The sequence below is a fragment of the Biomphalaria glabrata genome, chromosome 9 (genome assembly GCF_947242115.1).
Source record: "Biomphalaria glabrata chromosome 9, xgBioGlab47.1, whole genome shotgun sequence".
Taxonomy (NCBI): Eukaryota; Metazoa; Mollusca; class Gastropoda; family Planorbidae; genus Biomphalaria; species Biomphalaria glabrata.
Genome location: NC_074719.1, coordinates 22459987 through 22476091, shown reverse-complemented (window position 1 = coordinate 22476091; position 16105 = coordinate 22459987). Strand labels below are relative to the sequence as shown.

General features: G+C 39.1%; 1 protein-coding gene across 18 annotated transcripts in view; it reads left to right on the top strand.

The window, feature by feature from the left end:
- LOC106071147 (ras/Rap GTPase-activating protein SynGAP-like) overlaps positions 1–16105 on the top strand; it is a 212801-nt gene that overhangs the window by 115557 nt on the left and 81139 nt on the right. For 15 of the 18 annotated variants that reach the window (XR_008779765.1, XM_056041130.1, XM_056041131.1 and 12 more), the window contains 2 exons: positions 11598–11701; positions 12371–12474. Coding sequence is in view for 15 of the 18 variants with exons in the window: in XM_056041130.1 (XP_055897105.1) it covers positions 11598–11701; positions 12371–12474 (208 nt within the window). In the remaining 3 variants the exon portion in view is untranslated. Of the gene's footprint in view, positions 1–8872; positions 9326–11597; positions 11702–12370; positions 12475–16105 lie in introns of all 18 variants that reach the window. The other 3 variants (XM_056041137.1, XM_056041136.1, XM_056041135.1) reach the window with 2 other exon arrangements.

Genomic DNA, 16105 nt, shown 5'->3' with positions numbered 1-16105 from the left:
GACAATGTACGTTTTGGAGAGAGACTTGGGCGACTCGCTCCAATCAACTGGCTACTGTTTTATTGTTTGCTTTCTCAAGTCGCGAGAGTTGACGAGGGGGGGAGGTAGAGGGATTATTGACTATTTAGAATTGGCTTCCGATCGAATAGTGGTATCGATGACGCATCCAAAGTCTGATCAGCAATAACGTCATTGAATTGGAAGCACTAGTTTGCTCATCTTGAATGTTATTTCTCAATAAGAATGATATTGTTCTAGTACAAGTGACTTGAAAGTCAACTACTTCGCCCTGTAAGCAATACTTTAAGCTGTGACCTGCTTATTGCCATTCTATCACGAAATACAGCGTGCAATCTTCGTTTTAAACGGAAAGACGCTCTATATTCAGAAACAAAAGTATATTAACTCTTGAACTTAACAGTATGTCTACAATTTCAATGTCTACATCACAAGTTTAGGCGACACTGCAAGGCTGAAATGTACATTGCAAGAAAGAAATTTACATCTAAATTACATTTGGAAAGCTACCTGGTCTTGTGGTACGCGCTTAAGACTGTCGTCTCGAAGGTCTCTTGTTCGAATCCTGCTCACCGCCAGGTTAAGGCGGAATGTGATAATCTTCAACTTTATAGGAACGCCCATCATTGAAATCAAAACTCCAATTTAAGTCTACACTAATTTAAGTCTACACTAATTTAAGTCTACACTAACAGTCTGATAGGGCAAGCGATCCCACTGAGATAGGAATCTACATTGCAAGAATTGTCAAATGATTTCTCAGACTTCATGTTAATCATATATTGAACAATTGTTGACACTCGTTTGTGTCATTGAATACCATCGTCATTAGTTGACTTGTGCTTGGTGGAGCTGGGGTGATGGACCGAACTAAGTATTAATCATAGAACTAAGTATTAATCGTAGAACTAAGTCTTAATCAAAGAACTAGGCCTTAATCAAAGAACTAAATCTTAATCTTAGAACTAAGTCTTAATCAAAGACCTAAGTCTTAATCATAGAACTAAGTATTAATCAAAGAAGCGAGTCTTAATGAGAGACATTTTGAATACTTTTTTTTTTACAACATTTATTAATGTTGTTTTTGTTGTTGTTTCAAACTCTGATGAAAGTTAATGAACTAACGAGCCGCTCATTGGAACAACGGAAAGAAACTGTGCTCGTGTGTGTGTGTGCCAAGGAGGATGTTACTGAACGAGTAAGGAACACGAGGCAATAAATTGACACGACTCACTCAGCCCTGCTGTCTCCGAGCTCTAACCGAAACTGTAACTTTGCCCACCCCCTCACTCCCTCCTTTCCTCCTCGACGATACCCCCCCCCCTTTTTTTTTTTCCCCCTCTTCTCGCTTCGTGTCACTCGGCCTGGTTGAGACAAATCTGGTCCATGCATGTACACAACTTTGATGGTTACTCACACTGATTGGATGCCAACAATTAGATTGATTGTATTGGTGCTGGTGATTGAAGTGTACTCATTGATTGAAGCGTGGATTGATTTACTTTTATTCTCAGTGGATATTCGTTTTGACACATGTTTTTTTTTTGTTTTTTGAAATAGCTCGGATCTATTCACACGGGAACAATTCTATTACATTTATTTAGTCATTTTATTGTAATTATTTTTTTTTTCGTCTTAAAGGTTGTTACGTGTAAATTACGTCTTACAATAAATTAGGTGATACATTTTAATTCATTGTTCCCTATAGATTCTGAGTGAGCCCTCAAGTAAGTCTCAATGTAACATTTCATAGCCTGCTTCCTGCTCGTGCTCAGCTTCAGGTTTCTACTCGCCAATTGACTTCATACAAAAGTTTGTTTTGTCTCCTTTTAACTCGCTGATTAGTTTTAGTAGTACTTTTTTTTTCTCTCCTCTGAATCTCTGAGCTGATCGACTTTGGAGATGAACTTAAACTGAAACACATAAGTGTGTATGTGTTTGTATGTCTTTCTTTTACAAGTTAGACTGCCATCTGGTATACGCTTCTATATATTCGGGACTTTTGAAATTGATATCATTGGAAACAAGATTTGAAGTGATTCACTTTCAGAACAGTAAGGATACGATACGATTGTGTAAACTTGCTTCTAACTTTTTTAAAAATCTTCTTCTATCAATTCTTTCATTTTAAAATCTTTTTTATTTCTCTATTTTTTATTCTCTCCCCCCCCCCTTTTTTTTTTTCACTTTCTCGACCCAATTGTTCAAACATCACTTTGGCTGCTTACACTCGACCCAATTGTTCAAACATCATTTTGGCTGCTTACACTCGATCCAATTGTTCAAACATCATTTTGGCTGCTTACACTCGACCCAATTGTTCAAACATCATTTTGGCTGCTTACACTCGATCCAATTGTTCAAACATCATTTTGGCTGCTTACACTCGACCCAATTGTTCAAACATCATTTTGGCTGCTTACACTCGACCCAATTGTTCAAACATCATTTTGGCTGCTTACACTCGACCCAGTTGTTCAAACATCATTTTGGCTGCTTACACTCGACCCAGTTGTTCAAACATCATTTTGGCTGCTTACACTCGACCCAGTTGTTCAAACATCATTTTGGCTGCTTACACTCGATCCAATTGTTCAAACATCATTTTGGCTGCTTACACTCGATCCAATTGTTCAAACATCATTTTGGCTGCTTACACTCGATCCAATTGTTCAAACCTCATTTTGGCTGCTTACACTCGACCCAGTTGTTCAAACATCATTTTGGCTGCTTACACTCGACCCAGTTGTTCAAACATCATTTTGGCTGCTTACACTCGACCCAGTTGTTCAAACATCATTTTGGCTGCTTACACTCGACCCAGTTGTTCAAACATCATTTTGGCTGCTTACACTCGACCCAGTTGTTCAAACATCATTTTGGCTGCTTACACTGGATCCAGTTCATGATAGTCCATGTTTTAACTGCGGAGTGCCACTAAAAGTTTCTGGGGGCTCTGTTGACTTGACATCAAGGGGAGCCTACTTTAGCTCATCTCCTATGACAACACAGGCTTTTTTTTTCATATCCTTTGACAAGCCTCATCTCCCGGAACGCCCCCCCCCCCAAAAAAAAAAAAAAAAAAGCCACAAAAACTCATTAAGTAGAAACACTGATCTGTGAAATGTGAGAGACTTCTTTGTATGGTGACAGTATGTATATATTCATCTGCATTTTTTTCTGTAGAATTCCATTAATTTGTGAAAGTTTCCATGAAGGAATGCTAAACTATTGCCCACGCAGTTTCACATTATTATTTCCACGGCATTGGTTTTCTTTATTTCTTCACAATTATTTTAGCGTCGAAATCTATTGAATGCTTACTTGATCCATCTTTTGGATTGAGACATCGATATTAGATACTACCTATATATTCACCTAAATTTGAACATCAACTTGAAAAGTCTGCCATATACACAAAAACAAAACAACAACAAAAAAATCCGAATCTTTGTAAAATAATATGGTTACCATTCCTTATAGAATTATTAATGTAGATCCGTTAATACAGCGCTGTTGAACAGAATTTGAATAGTTCAAAGTAGTTTTGTCAAAGTTCTCAACACGAGCCTGATGCTCTTGAAATTTGAAAAATGGTTTTAAAAAGTGTTCGCAAAATAAATGTTCACTTTGTTTCGTTTCTTTTGTTTCAAGCTTTTGTTTTTCATATATATGAACGTGTTGTATACATAGAATTCTAGATTAGATCTAGACTGGAAACCGGAAACGGAATCTCATTCGCGATGGATCGATTCACAGACCTATATAATATATATATATTTTAAGCTCCAAGGGAAGTCGCCCAAGATCAATCTTTTCTGTCTTAGAAAGGTAATGATCTTTAGTTTTCAAAGTTTAGAAATAGTGCAAAATCATTTCTCGGATTTTCTTTAGAATGGGCTATTAATCACTGAACTTTATATTCACGCTAATATATGAAACAAAGCCATTTCCTAGTTTTTTTGTTGTTGTTTTTTTTTTTTACTTCTGACCAGTTGAGTCATAATACTTGTGATCAACATGTGCACCAAGTTCTTGGGAAAGTCTTGCATGTGCAGACGTGGGTTTCAGACAACATAAAACTAGCTGTCAATTAAATTGAGAAGAGAAATTCATTTTGTAGCTATCGCTTAAGTGTTGCTTATAATACGGGTTAGTATATTTCTGTGGCGCAAAGTGGCACTCGTGACTCAGACTTGAAGTTCTCCTACAGTCTTAAGTCTTCGCAGAAAATATCACTCAAATGAATTCATTGTGAGCACCGGTGACATTAAGTCGGCCCCAAGTAACGAAATAACGAGAAATTGTTTGTATTTCATTCAACACTTGTTTCTTTGTTTCCGGGTTACACGGAACTGCATCACGAGAGAAGGAAGAGACGAAGAGATACGGTGACAGTGAATCTATAGAGTGAGAGAGAAGTTCAATGGTGTTTGCAGTGAGAAGAATGGAGATTGAGATACTTAGTGAATGGACAATGTGATGGATTGTGACCGAGAAAGTGAAGTTAGAGAGATTATGTAACAGACAGAACAAAGTGTCATTTATTCTACACATTTTCTGATGACAGCAAATAATACCAACAAAGAAATACAGTGTATGGATGTAGAGTATGTCAAGATTTTGTCAGCGCTAACTATCAAACACTGACGGTGTAACATATTCACAGTTCTCAATGGAGCTCTTGGAGATCTCGGGGGAATTCTTGTTCCTTTATTCGGAGATATTAGACAATAAAATGACCCCAATACATCTACACACGTGGACCGAAAGCTTGTCTGTGTGGCTAGTGACTTAGATCTCTTTGTCTCTGGACTTTGAATTCTCGAGCAAAGAAGAAAAACACTGGGGGGTGGGGGGGGGGACGATAAAAAGCCCTGGAGATGTTTGTATCTGGCCAACACAATTAGGAGCTGGTGTTACTCTTAAGTTGTCTAACTAAAACATGAACAACATTGAACAGGCCATGGGGAAGGCAGCTGGACACTGGCTATTGGTCAGTCCAGTGCGGTGACGGGGTGAGGCCAGTTGGAGAGGTCTCTTTTATGTTAAATCTAGTCAAGTAAAGTCAACGATGTTGTATTCGGAGTAGACTCAGTAGTGAAGGCACAATTGTCAAGATCTACATTCATAGTTCCATTTGGGGCGCGGGTTGGGGTTAAATGAATAGAAAAAAGAAGCTAATTACAAACTGTCCTAGTCTAGCCACATACATAGCTGTACATCTGATGAGATGCATGTTTTTTTTTTACAAGATCAAACAATAGTCATCGAAATGTACTTCTCTTATCATGAGCTCTATGAAATTCCATATTGGCTTCGATTCCGAAGATTAAGGATGAATGCATTTTTTTTACGTCATCATTCCAACCCAATATTGACCTGCATATTTTGCTAACACTTGCTACATACAAAGTCGTTTCACTCCGGGGGTCTTTTTAATTTTTTTTTTTTTTTTTTGGGGGGGGGGGGGGGGAGTTATTTTTTGCCCGTTTTCGGCAAGGGCTTTTCTATGGGCTTGAAACCAAATAATAAGCGCGTAACTTGAAGCTGGTGTTGATCTGAAGCTATTATGATAGTAGTTCTTTCAGTCCTTGCCATCTGTAGGGCAGATGATGTTAAGGTCATCAGTTTCTTTGGCCAACGTTTAACGAGCAGAGTGTCATGTGGTCAGCACAACCAACGACCTTGACTTTCCCCAAGTAAAGTCAGGAAGCCCTCAGGTTCGATAGTCAAGCGCTTAACCAGAGCCAGCCCACGGGTCCCCCTGTTAGGACAGTAACTTTGTGTCATAGGTAGATGTAGTTCTTTCTATAGAAATTGTTTTTTGTTGTATGTCAGTGTGGACAATGTTGGTCTGGTAGTTGTCATTGCGGAAGTAAAAAAGAAAACAAACAACTTCTTAGTCAATGAAGGCACAACGTCTAATGTAAAAGTCTTCTCTTTGTCCCACATGTACTCTATCAGTGCCAAATAACATCGGCGGTGTTAGGTTAAGAAAGAAGCGATTATTTTTGTTCCTAGACATGTTACTGCACCAGGGGCTAGTTGTCTGAAGTTTTCTTTCTGCCTCTGTAGCCCGGTCCCAGCATCTCTTCTCACCCCTTCTCTCATCTCGCCCCCCCCCCCCTCCAACTGAACATAGTTATACCTCTAGCCTTATGAATGGCATGGCCTGACGTCATGGTGTAGCCGGAGGATGAGTAATCCTCCCTTTATGATCAACTTCAAAAAGAGTTGTTGGCCTTTAAAAAAAAAGTTACTTTTTCTTGAGCCTTGCAGTAAATCGTTTAAGTGTAGAACGTGTACAAATAATTTATCTGACGTCATGTAGTTTGGATCTACAACACATTGTCTTCTCTGTTGTTTTTAAATACCACCAACGCTTTGTCTGTGCTTGTATTCATCGCTTGATTGATGGGGCCTCATTGCAGTGACACGATCAATTGGTATTCTATTGATATCTTCCAATAAGTTCCTAAGAATGATCCATTTATGACGTCATCGCGGGTCGGAGGTTGAACAATGCATGAACGTTAGTCAAGCATGTACATCTAGATATACACATTTCGTTCTGACTCACAACTAAATAAAAACCAGGTTGCTTATAAAATATCAACAAAACAAAACACAACAACTATGAAATAGAATTGAGAAAACAATGTTCACTGAATGATCTTCTCGATTGTATCTACGAACTCAAGTTTTTCTCGTCTGTTTTTAGACAACTTTCCAATGCTAGTCATGAGTAACAAAATCAAGACATTGGATTCAAAACAATACATATGTTTGTATGTTTTAGTATGTAGTAAAGTAAAGTTCCCCTTTCAGACCTTGTGGTCTACAGGGCAGATGATGTAAAGGTCGTCTGATTCTGTGGCCTATGGTGAACGAGGGTGTTATGTGGCCAGCACAACGACTAACCGCCTTTACTTTTCCTTAACTACTGTCAGATACCCATTAGAGCTGTGGTGACTTATAGGCGCCCAAAGATCCCGAAATAAAAAATCCCAGTCTTCACCAGGATTCAAACCTGGGACCTCCGGTTCAGAAGCCAAGCGCTTTACCGCTCAGCTACTTTGCCTCCTTTTAGTTAGTACCAGTTTCAAAGAGATTTCTCACAAATGTCATAGTTTTTACATCTCGCTCTCTCTCTCATTTGTACAAAGATCATCACCCCTCTTTTTTTTTTTAGCCCGACTGCCGGACTGGGTCCTTCATTTCTTTTAAAGAATTTACAGACGGTTAATCGTGTTAGCTACTGGAACTTTCAATTGTACATGACTAATAATTGAAGTCTAATGTGATGGTGTGTGTGTGTGTGTGAGGTCCTATATTTGAAAGAAAAAAAAGTTTTTTTTTAAGCCGATTCCTATCGATGGAATAGTTAGTAAGACAAGTAAACAGCTAATCATGCGTCACAGAGCTAGCTTAAAGCAAGGAAATCTTTGTGTCAAGAGCCATTGTCTACCATCTGTACTACATTCTGTGGTGAACAGAGCGTTTTGATTGAAATGATCAAACATATAGATCTAGTTACTTTTTAGAAGGTTCTAGCAAGTTTTTCTATTTAGAACGCATGGACACATACCCAAGACGCGTAGACACATCTACACACATCTGCAACGACATACATAGACACAGCTCAGGACAACTGGACCTTACTTCTAGAGACATAAACATCCAATTACATTGTACTAGTTCCGTGGACGTCTGCAACTAGGGTGTGAGAGGCAGAGACCAATCAATGTCGGTAAGGGAGGAGGTGGCGAGAGGGGAGGCTTGCGGGGGGAAGGGGGCGATTCAAATATATTCGTGGAGGAGATCCTAAATGAATGCGCATTATTCTAATGTTAGTGAGACATTGCCCGTCCATTCCGACTCTAAGAAGGATACATTTAGGAACAAATAAACTGGAAATAAATCACCCTAGAACTCACAGTCTCTCTCGTTACTTTGGTCGAGAGGGAATAGTGTTTAGTTGAATAAGTATAACAGAGTCTTTAGTTTTTTAACGACATATTTATTGACTTTGTGTAAAGCTATAAACTGTGCAATTTTATATTTCTCATGATTGTACAAGGAAATGTGATCGAATGATTTATATATATATATATATATATATATATATATATATATATATATATATATATATATATATATATTCGTTTTATATTTATATTCGTTTTGGAGTTGTCCTAGTTTCATTTTAGATTGAGCAACTTTCTATGCACACTATCCTCTTGCAGTATTTGTATTCTCTCTCTCTCTCTCCTTTTTTCTCTGTTCTTTTTCTTTATTTATCTCCCTTCCCCCACCCACCTCTCTCTCTCTCTCTCGTGAGCAGTCTGTTGAACTCTGGACAATTTGCCAATTAATTTCATTTTGGGCCAGACCGTGGCTTTGGGTCAGACTGACACGTAGATCTATAAATTTGTTGATTTGTTGCTGCAGTTTGTGATGCTTAGCGGCGGTGTCCGTGGGGCTGACACAAAGTGGCTGTGATTGCATTTCTACATCAGTCTGGATTGTAGTTCTTAGATCGGGACTAAAGAGCTATGGCTCTTTGATGACTGCTGTACTCTGAATTTATGTCATTTTTTATTTGGTCAATCTTGGTTAGAGTAATGTGTATCAAGCCACACACGATTGTGTTTTATGTCATTCAAAAGATCAACTACGATTCTGGACGCTTTAGAAACTGAAAATATTAAAGATTTAATAAGTTTATTATGTTTTGCTGATATTGTCACACAAATGTTGTCATTAGGACGCTGGAATATGTATGTGTTTCCTCCATGTTTCTTTAGTGTCAGCTGTTTTATTGTTCTATTTATTCTGTTCGATACTGAAGTAGATCTACTATTGAACTGAAATGTAGTGCTATTGAACTGAAATGTAGTGCTATTGAACTGAAATGTAGTGCTATTTAGTAACAGTGTATTCTGTGGGGAGAACGTGCCAGGATGGAACATTGGATATGATCGACCATTGAGAGCGTGGTGCAGCCACGTGGGCGTGTCCTTTAGGATGGCCCCCAAGTCCTTATTGTGTTCCTGCTTGGGCTTGTGCAGGGAGTGCTTCAGGGCCAAGAGGAAGCGTTCCAGGAGCTTGATCCCTTCCGGGAAAAGTAGGCGTAGGAAGGGAGACGGGGGTCTGAGGAACAGGTCCTCCGGAGGTAGGGCGGAGGAGGAGCAGTATTGCGTGGGTGAGGAAGACGACGAAGATTCCGACGATGTGGATCTCAACTCTAGATATAGTGCATTTGATTCACCTTTGTTTAAGAAGAACAGTGTGGAGAAACAAGGTAAACAACAGTCTTAGCTTACACTACTACGAGTATACGAGTCACTTAGACCTCATACCTTTTTTTTTTAATGTCAGCAACATGTAGTTCAACATTTACCTTTTAGTTTTCATAGTTTTTTGTTTTTGTTTTTCTTGAGTCCTAGGTTTTCTGTTGATGGGTCCTGTTACATTATGAGTTCAATAATTGTCCGATTCCATTACAATAATTTTTGTTTCGTTGTTTTAATTGTATAAGGTTGCAACCTTTTGTATGAATTGTTTTGGCCTTTGTTGCAATGTGCGTTACGTCGGCATGGATTGCTGACCTATGGGGGTGCTGTGTAGGCTGGTGGGTCATTGTACTCGTGCCAGACATAGAGGAGTGACAGGCAGTGGATACAGATATACTAGATTAACATCTCTTGATATGTGTGTGAATTAGTGTGTGTGTGGGTAAAGGATGAATCACCCCAGCTCTCGCGCACTGACCATGGTTAATGACTTCCTGTACGGAAGCCATGCACATTTTATGTGTTTTCTTGTATAATTACGTTTCGTAATGGTAGCGTGCATACTTCAAGACATGTTTAAAATGTACACTTCTTCTTGGGGACATCTTTACTTATACAACTCTTGAGACAGTTTGTCATATGTGGTCACTGATCCTCTTTGATGACATCTTGTTACTTGCCATTGAGTCCATTTCTATACATTGACATTATTTCTTGCCCTTTAAACTCAAAGTGTTCAATTGAAATCCTTGTAATACATAGCAGTGATGTTTTTACGTAATTTAAACGGACCTTGATCTAAAGTATATGCTGCCATTAAAAACAACAAATCACTTATGTTATGTTATAGTTTTATTTATTGAACTGTTATCTCACTATCAGATATTGTTTTGTTTTGAACAATTCAAAGTGTTCATTAGAAGACCTCACCAGTAGGCTAACTCTTTGTCATTTACATTCATTTCTAAAAGTTCCGTTGAAGATCGTGGTTACTGGCAAACCAAAATGCTGGCAAATGTTAAGTATCAAGTCCAAATGTGACGACATATTATTCTGTACGCCGTTACATTTAGGTGGGGCTCAGTGGCCTAAACCGCTTGGCTACCTACCTAATGGGGCTTGTGTTCGATGTGGGCAGAGTTGTGTTCGCTGACCGATCAAAAGCAGCCTGGACACCTTGACCATATAGTCCCCTTCCCTCGAAAGAGATGCGGAACAGAACGCACTGAGCTTTGCCTTAGCATGGAACCCACAACAAGAAGGAACTCAACAAAAGTAGATGGACAAACAAAACCATGTCATTGTCAAGAAGACTCTGAGGATGTGACATGTTGGTGTGGAGGTGTCTCTATGTACTTGTAATACTCTGTATGAGATTTCTGTCGAGGATCTGCTCTTCTTGATCTACGTATGTGTACTTCTGACACCACATGTAACCCAGTCTTGAACTGTGACCTACACATATGAAGATAGAACGAAGATTGAAAATGCCGATTCACGGACATGTAACTAGAAGTAAACTATAGGCACACTTCTGGCTAATGATATATCCAATATGTAATATCCAACAGAACAAATAATAGTTGTACAAAATGATTAAAGTATATCCTTCCACTCTAGAAACTAAAGTCCAAATGTCCTGGACAGGAAACAAAGTCCACACTGTTGAACTATGAGTTACATTTCAATAAAAAAAAAATATCCCACAAACCTAAACAAACAAAACAAAACAATCTTCAAGTAAACAACTTGAATTACCCCCTCCCCCCCCCTTTTTTTTTTCTTCTCTTTTTAAAGTTTACAGGAAACCCAGAATGACCAGAACTCAATCTTGACCATTTCTAACCTGCAGTGTTTTATGATGTTCTTGTACCGTGATTTGCTTGTTGGCTCTTGGAGATGCATGACACATCGTATTGTTGCTTCTACATGTAGTTTGGGTTTAGTCCAGTCATCCAGAAATGTCCAAATTACAATCTCCTTTGACGCAGTTCCTAACTTGTGTCTACAGTAAATAGTGAAGCCCCTGAGAATCGGTTCCACTGAAATCGAGGATTTTTTTTTTTTCGGTTATACTCCCCATGACATGTTTTGGTGGAATATTGGACTCACCCCAAGGTCACTAAAGGTTGGGCACCAGTCCAGAACTTGTTTCCATTTTTTTCCTTAAGTTATTGATTAGAAGGCTGAAAGCATGGCGCGTGTGTAGACCTACCTATTAACTGATTTAATAGTCAAACTTACAGGCAGGCTAATGAAGGGAATTTCTTGTTTCTCCAGACTCTTCACTTGAGCGAGTGGACACAGAGAGGCGGGGTAGCCTCCCCCTAGTGTCACCTTACAATGGCAGCACCGAGTCAGTGTCCACCACCTCAAAGTTGGCGGTAAGTGATGGAAGGGGGGAATGGTGGTGGTATTACTTAAAGATACGATTTTAGGGGGGGGGGGCGTACTCCATAAACAACCTAGAAGAACTATAGAACTGTTAAGAGTATGAATGGGACTGTTTCAATTCAACTTCAATTGGTGACTAATATAACCTATATTTGATGTCATACTGTCATGTCATGGAGCAGACACAGAGCAGTGCGGTTCATAACAAACGAATATTCACATTTGACTAGAATAACTCCTTTAGTAAAATCACTAAATTTAGAATGTCTTCAGGATAGAAGACTTAAAATTAAGGTAGCAATTATAAATAAAACACATAAGTAAAATCATAATCTTCAAATACAAAACAAAACCTAATGGAATATTTAGAAAGACACAAGGATAAATGCACATTCCTTGTTCCATGCGCTAGAACAAATGTATACCAATGCTCCCTCTGCTCTAGTGCTATTAGAGCATGGAATGGGTTGCCTAAGCCAATCAGGGAAACCAGTGACTGACTTGGCAGAATTTAAGTCATTGATTAACATGCACGACTAGATTGACCTAGGGACACGCCTAGGACGTAATGATCTTCTTTTTGAAGGGACGTCTGTATGTCATACATATGATAATATGTTCTTACAATATCTCTGGCATGGCTGACATCTTTGTTTCAGAACTTGTTTACTAAAAAAGGATTTAAGAATAATTTGAAAAGAACCAAAAGCGCCACAAAACTCGACAGAAAGCGGTCCAGTCCAAACCTGTCGGAGAATGACACGTAAGTACCACCACCACCCCCTTCCCAACCCGCCAAATATAGCTCGTATTGTCTATTCCGTACAGCAGATAGAGTATTTATTGTTATTGTCTTTCCCAATTCATTATGTTTGTATGTTCCTATGTATTCAAGTAGGCATATTTTTTTAGTATTGTTCTGTTTCTGTCTGTAAGCGTGTCTTTGTGTGAGAACTTTTTGAAGCACAAAATTATGAACAAATTTGTTGTCAGAGAATGCATCTGGATGAAGCAACACATCTCTGTGACCCTAATAACACCTATAAATTATCAATACTTTTCATTAGCTACATCTTTATGATGGAAAGTTTCCTACAGGAGACTTGCTATGGAGAAAACAAATGGACAAGTGTAGTCATTGAACTGCAGTAGCTGTGCATAACAAGAGCTCAATTGTAAGGGAAACAACCATGTTGGGAATGTTGACAGAAAAATATGTATAGGTTGCTCCCCCTTAATAATTTTAAGAATTAAAAGAAAATGGAAAGGGGGAAATGGGCTTGCTATTGCTCAGAGAAATTTCGACATGAAACAAAATTCAATGAAATGTAATACTAAATTGATATTACATAATCGACCTATTCATTTCATCCAACAGTTCATTAGATTGGATACATTTTATGTTAGGTTGCCCTATAGTTTTGTTCCTCGTAGTTCAACTTCTATTGCATGTTAGGGAATTTTGAAACTCTAGTAAAATGTTTATTGTTAGTAATAGTGCTGTGGTGGAAGGTTTTTGACGGTGAGACCTAGGAACTAGTCTACTTAGACTTTTGTGTAGTCTCCATTCAGTGCTGTGTGTTCACGTTGTCTAGTCAGTGTGCAGAGACTGATGCTTATCAAAGTGAAAAGAAGAAAGTGAATGTTTATTTCTCCTGCATCCTGTCTGCAGTTTGTAGCTGAGCTGTAATCTCTTTCAATGTACATAAAATAACGGGGGAAAAGGTGGTCGTTAGGTAAATGCGTGCGAGGATTTTGTTTGTTTGCTTTCATTGCATAATTCTTGAGTGTTTCGACTGGTCCGAAGAAGACGAACATTGTCTCCCTTACATCGTGGAGCTCTGTGGTCTTGTAACATTCAGTAGGCCTCCAGCTTTGTGTACACCTGTACTCAAACATTCAAGGGAAATAAACTTCTCTGTGATTCTACTTTATCTCTATTCACTCCCATTCTTCTGCAGCTAATCAGGTCAATGAAAAACTACGTCTTCAACATCAACAAAACAAAAACAACAACAAAAAAAAAAACTTTCACATTGTTGATGGTGCACGACGCCACACCGGAATTTAAGACATATAAATTACATTGTTGTTTTGGAATTCTGAGCTCAACAATCATTAATGATTTATGGTCAGCAGAACGAGCAACTGCCCTCACTTTGGCCAGTACATCAAAGTCAAATATTGTTTGGTCACTCAGCTCTACCACCATTATTCCGTCAACTTTGAGTGAATCTTTTTTTCCAATACCGAATTCTTGTCTACATCTTCAAACACGAGAGAGAGAGAGAGAGAGAGAAAGCAAGAGAGAGAGAGAGAGAGAGCATTGTTTTGTTGACTACCAGAGACTTCCCTGATACTGTACGTGCTGCTTGATGCATGAAGCTGTGCTCCAGTCGTCTTGGTCACCTCTACATTATGGACATGTTCCGCTGTTATTTCCTGTCTCTCCCAGTCCTAATGAGTGTCATGGATGGAAAGGTCAGCTGGCAGAATGTGACATTTCTAACTAGCTGGCCCATCCTCCTCCAGGCCACGGACCAGATAGTGTACCGTGTCTGGAGAACGTGACCTTACAGCCTAGCCTCGTACTGGAAGTAGAACTATATGTCGTTATATTGAGTCACTATTACGACTTGTTGGATTGTTCTATTCTAAGAGTTACTTCTCTTCTACTCGAATCCATTACACTTTGGTCTTGAAGACACATTTTTTAGACAGCTGATGTTCATAGTAAATGTATAAGTTATCTAAAGCTCAATAACACTGGCGTCCTCTCTAAGCTTTAAGTAAAGTTTATTAGGCATTTGGAAAAACAACATGTTCAATGGAATAACCACCAATAGCAACCAGCACAAGGTTTGAACTTGATTTATTTGGCTTGTCAGCCTTGGTCCTGTGCATATCATGGCTCACTGACTCACCGGAAACTGAAGAGAAGAATTGAGAGGGAGCTCATTAGTAACCAAGACAAATTATGTTAAGACAATCCTCTCTTTATCTGAATGCTACATCTCTGTCTGTAGGGTGAGATTGTGAGACATAGTGTATGACGTCTCGTCTCTCCTCCCAACATGGGGCTAATGGAGGAGTTACACAGGCAAGTATCAGAGGAAGAATAAAATCTCACACTAATACATGTATCACCGTGTTGTAGGCAAGATGGTATACTTTATGGAGACTGAATCTTCGATGACCAGTTCTAGTCTGAGATAGCCTGACCTCCATATCGGCTCTTTGGGCTACTCAGTTAATGTGGTACAGACTCAACTTCTTCTTAGCCTTTTGACTGTTTTACTCGCTAGGCATTCCATTTTACCTGTGGTATACCCCCCTCCCTTTTTTAAAACTCCCTCCCCTGTTTTCCAAAAAGAAGAGCGAACCCTTCCATTTCTTGTATTTTCCCACACATCTCGCCAGTATTGAATTACTTACCTGTCCGTGCGTGTGTGTCTGCTGTAGATATATGTGTTCTGTTGTACTAGTGTTTTACACGCTAAGCACATAGTATTTGTGGTTAGATCTACAGAAGACTAATTACCCAAGTAGATTTTCCAATGTTCTGAGTTCATTCTCCCGACGCCTTCGCTGTTATTGTGTCTATAAGATGGAAATGATGATAACTTAGTAACAAAGTCGTGATTTGGAAAGGGAAAACTTGTGGGCTTATTTTAAAGCATCAGTACAATGGACTTCCCACCTACCTCTCTCTACATGGCCGCTGACTACAAATCTGTCCAATATACTCACCACCTATATCCTGTTTGACCTCTGACTTGACTGTCCATTATACTCACCACTTAGCCCTGTTTGACCATTGACCTGACTGTCCCCCATTCCTCCACTTGACCTCAGGCCAAAATGTTTTGATGTGGACCAGGACCTGTCCACGCCGAAAAAGGAAATGGAAGGTTAGAAACTCAGGACCACTGGCCACTTGGAAGACGAGCCGGCCACTTGAGTGGAAGAATTCACTTGTCTTTGGTTCTTCTTCAACTCAACACAGCAAGCAACGAGCTAACGTGTTGGTTGACACTAGTTCCGTGCAGCTATATTTAGGATCAAGTTAGCTACACTCACGCTGACAAATAAAACTGTCAGTTAGTTAGTCTCACTAGTTACTAATGTTTCCAAACGTTAATGGTCCTGAGTTCTAATTTCTCTTAACTCTCATATTCCTTGCCACTTAATCTGCATTGAACTTTGTCCTTACGTTCACACGCTTTGGAAACGTCGTGTACATGCGCATGTATTTCATCGGAAAGTTGTTTGTACAGTGAAATATACGTCATCACCATCATTCTGACGTTGGAATTCAGACTCGGCTCAACTACGGGACTTTATAGCTTGAATGAAACTAGTCGCTGCATGACTTTGTTTGGAAGGAAACTATT